General features: G+C 42.4%; 1 protein-coding gene across 1 annotated transcript; it reads right to left on the bottom strand.

Annotated features, from left to right (window-relative positions):
* Positions 1–349: 349 nt before the first annotated feature.
* Positions 350–1,802, bottom strand: SARC_14826 (hypothetical protein; the record flags this gene model as incomplete). The annotated part of the gene is made up of 3 exons (XM_014291043.1): positions 1,662–1,802; positions 997–1,304; positions 350–578 (listed from the first exon to the last, which is right to left on the bottom strand). Coding segments are annotated over exons 1-3 (674 nt in total), but the record flags the coding sequence as incomplete, so codon positions are not given.
* Positions 1,803–2,091: the final 289 nt, after the last annotated feature.

Consider the following 2,091-nt stretch of genomic DNA (forward strand, 5'->3'; position numbering starts at 1 on the left):
TATATAAACATGTGTATCGATTTCTATCAAACTGTACAAGCTGAAACAATAATAATATGCGCGATAATGCACTGTCTCTCGATGCATACGCAGAGATTGGGCACATAGCCCAAAAAAGCTCTCGCGTGCAACCAACCTATTCATACATCCACAACAGTAGCATAATTATACACTTGGATATATTCATACTGCATACAGTCTATATGCAACGTATATACACACCCATATATAACATATATACACGCATACACAACGTATATATACACGCATACACAACGAATATGTACACGCATATACAACGTATATAATCGCGCATACACCTATATACCACAGGCACCTCCACCCTCCTACCTGTCGATCGGCACTACATGAGACTCCCAAGCCCACGGGCAACGAAGCGCCATGGCGCGGCAAACGAACAACCCTCACGTCGTGTGCGAAATACTTTCCGCCAAATTGGGCCCCAATTCCTGATTTTTGGGTCAGTTCGTGGATTTGCTTCTCCATGTCGAGGTCCCGGAATGCACGGCCGCCCTCATTGCCAGTGGTGGGAAGATCGTCCAGGTACTTGGCCGAAGCTGCGCGGATAGGTGTGGTAGGTATGTTAGTGTGTAGGTAGGTATGCCAGTGTTCCGTACTGACCGTGTGGAATGGACAACAGACAAAGGTTTCACGAAGGTTTCTATACCGACTGGGGATGGAGACGAGTAAGAGAGTGATGTGATACATTGCACGCCCGAGTCTTCGTAGGTGCGTGTGTCTTGCGTGTGTCGGCGATCGATTGGGTCAGGGAGTTGACCACACGGCGTGAGTTTATGCCGAGATTCGCGCTGGTGTATGTGCGTGTGCGGGTTCTGATACGTAGGATCACTTGCATGTGCGCATACAGGCATTTCACCGTATATCTGTACTATCCATTTATATAGCCCTGTCCATTTATGTTGTCCTGTCCATTTATATTGCCCTGTCTAATTATATTCCCTTCCGCTGACTTACCGTACTTGACAGTCTTCAGATTCATCTCGGCCGACAGTCCTCCAATCACAATCGACAGATGGTATGGCGGACACGCAGCTGTGCCGAGAGTCTTCACCTTCTCGTCCAGGAACTTGACCAGAGACTCGGGATTGAGCAACGCTTTCGTCTGTTGGAATAAGAAGGTCTTGTTAGCTGAACCCCCTCCTTTGGCCATGAACAGGAACTTGTACTCGTTTCCGTTGGTAGCGTAAAGCTCGATCTGTGCCGGCAAGTTGCACCCGGTGTTCTTCTCGTCGTACATGCTGAGCGGCGCCACTTGCGAGTACCTATTGCGTTGGGAGAATGTAAAGTGAAGGTTTAATGTACTTTCTCTGTGTGTGTGTGCGTGTGCTCAGTTTCACCGTATCAACAATAATGCAAACAACCTGGTCCTTTAGCGAACAGCAGCGATAGGGGAATACATTTGGATTATGAGTGTCTATACACCAAGGCATACCGTTGTATATATATATATCAATATAAGCATATCTATATATATCAATATATATATACATATATATCAATATATATATCGATGTATATAAACTTTTATATATATATATATATATATATATCCGTATATATATATATATAAATACATATGAATAAACGTATATATATATATATATATATAGCAATCATACCTCAGATTTGTCTCGGTGTACGTCTTGAAAATACCGCGTGACAAGTTAGCCTCGTCATTCCCATCTGTCAGAACATTCTGGCCTCGCTTGCCGGCTACAATAGCCGTACCGGTGTCTTGGCACCCCGGTAGTACCATACCTATTGAAAGCAGCAATATAATATTTTAATATAAAAACACAATAGCCATATCAGATGAAAAGGACAATGTTAAATAACTGTATGTCTTTGAGGGCTATTTAGGATGCGTAACGGATATGTTTACGAAACGAAGTATGACTGAGCATGTGCGCGTGTTGTGCTTAGGCTGTCTATCACATAGAAGTGAATAAGTAAGCTGATGTAGATATAAATATATATATATACATATATACATGCATACATACATATATACATATACATATATATATATATACCTTAATATGTATACAT

Source organism: Sphaeroforma arctica, assembly GCF_001186125.1.
Source record: "Sphaeroforma arctica JP610 unplaced genomic scaffold supercont1.5152, whole genome shotgun sequence".
NCBI lineage: Eukaryota > Ichthyosporea > Ichthyophonida > Sphaeroforma > Sphaeroforma arctica.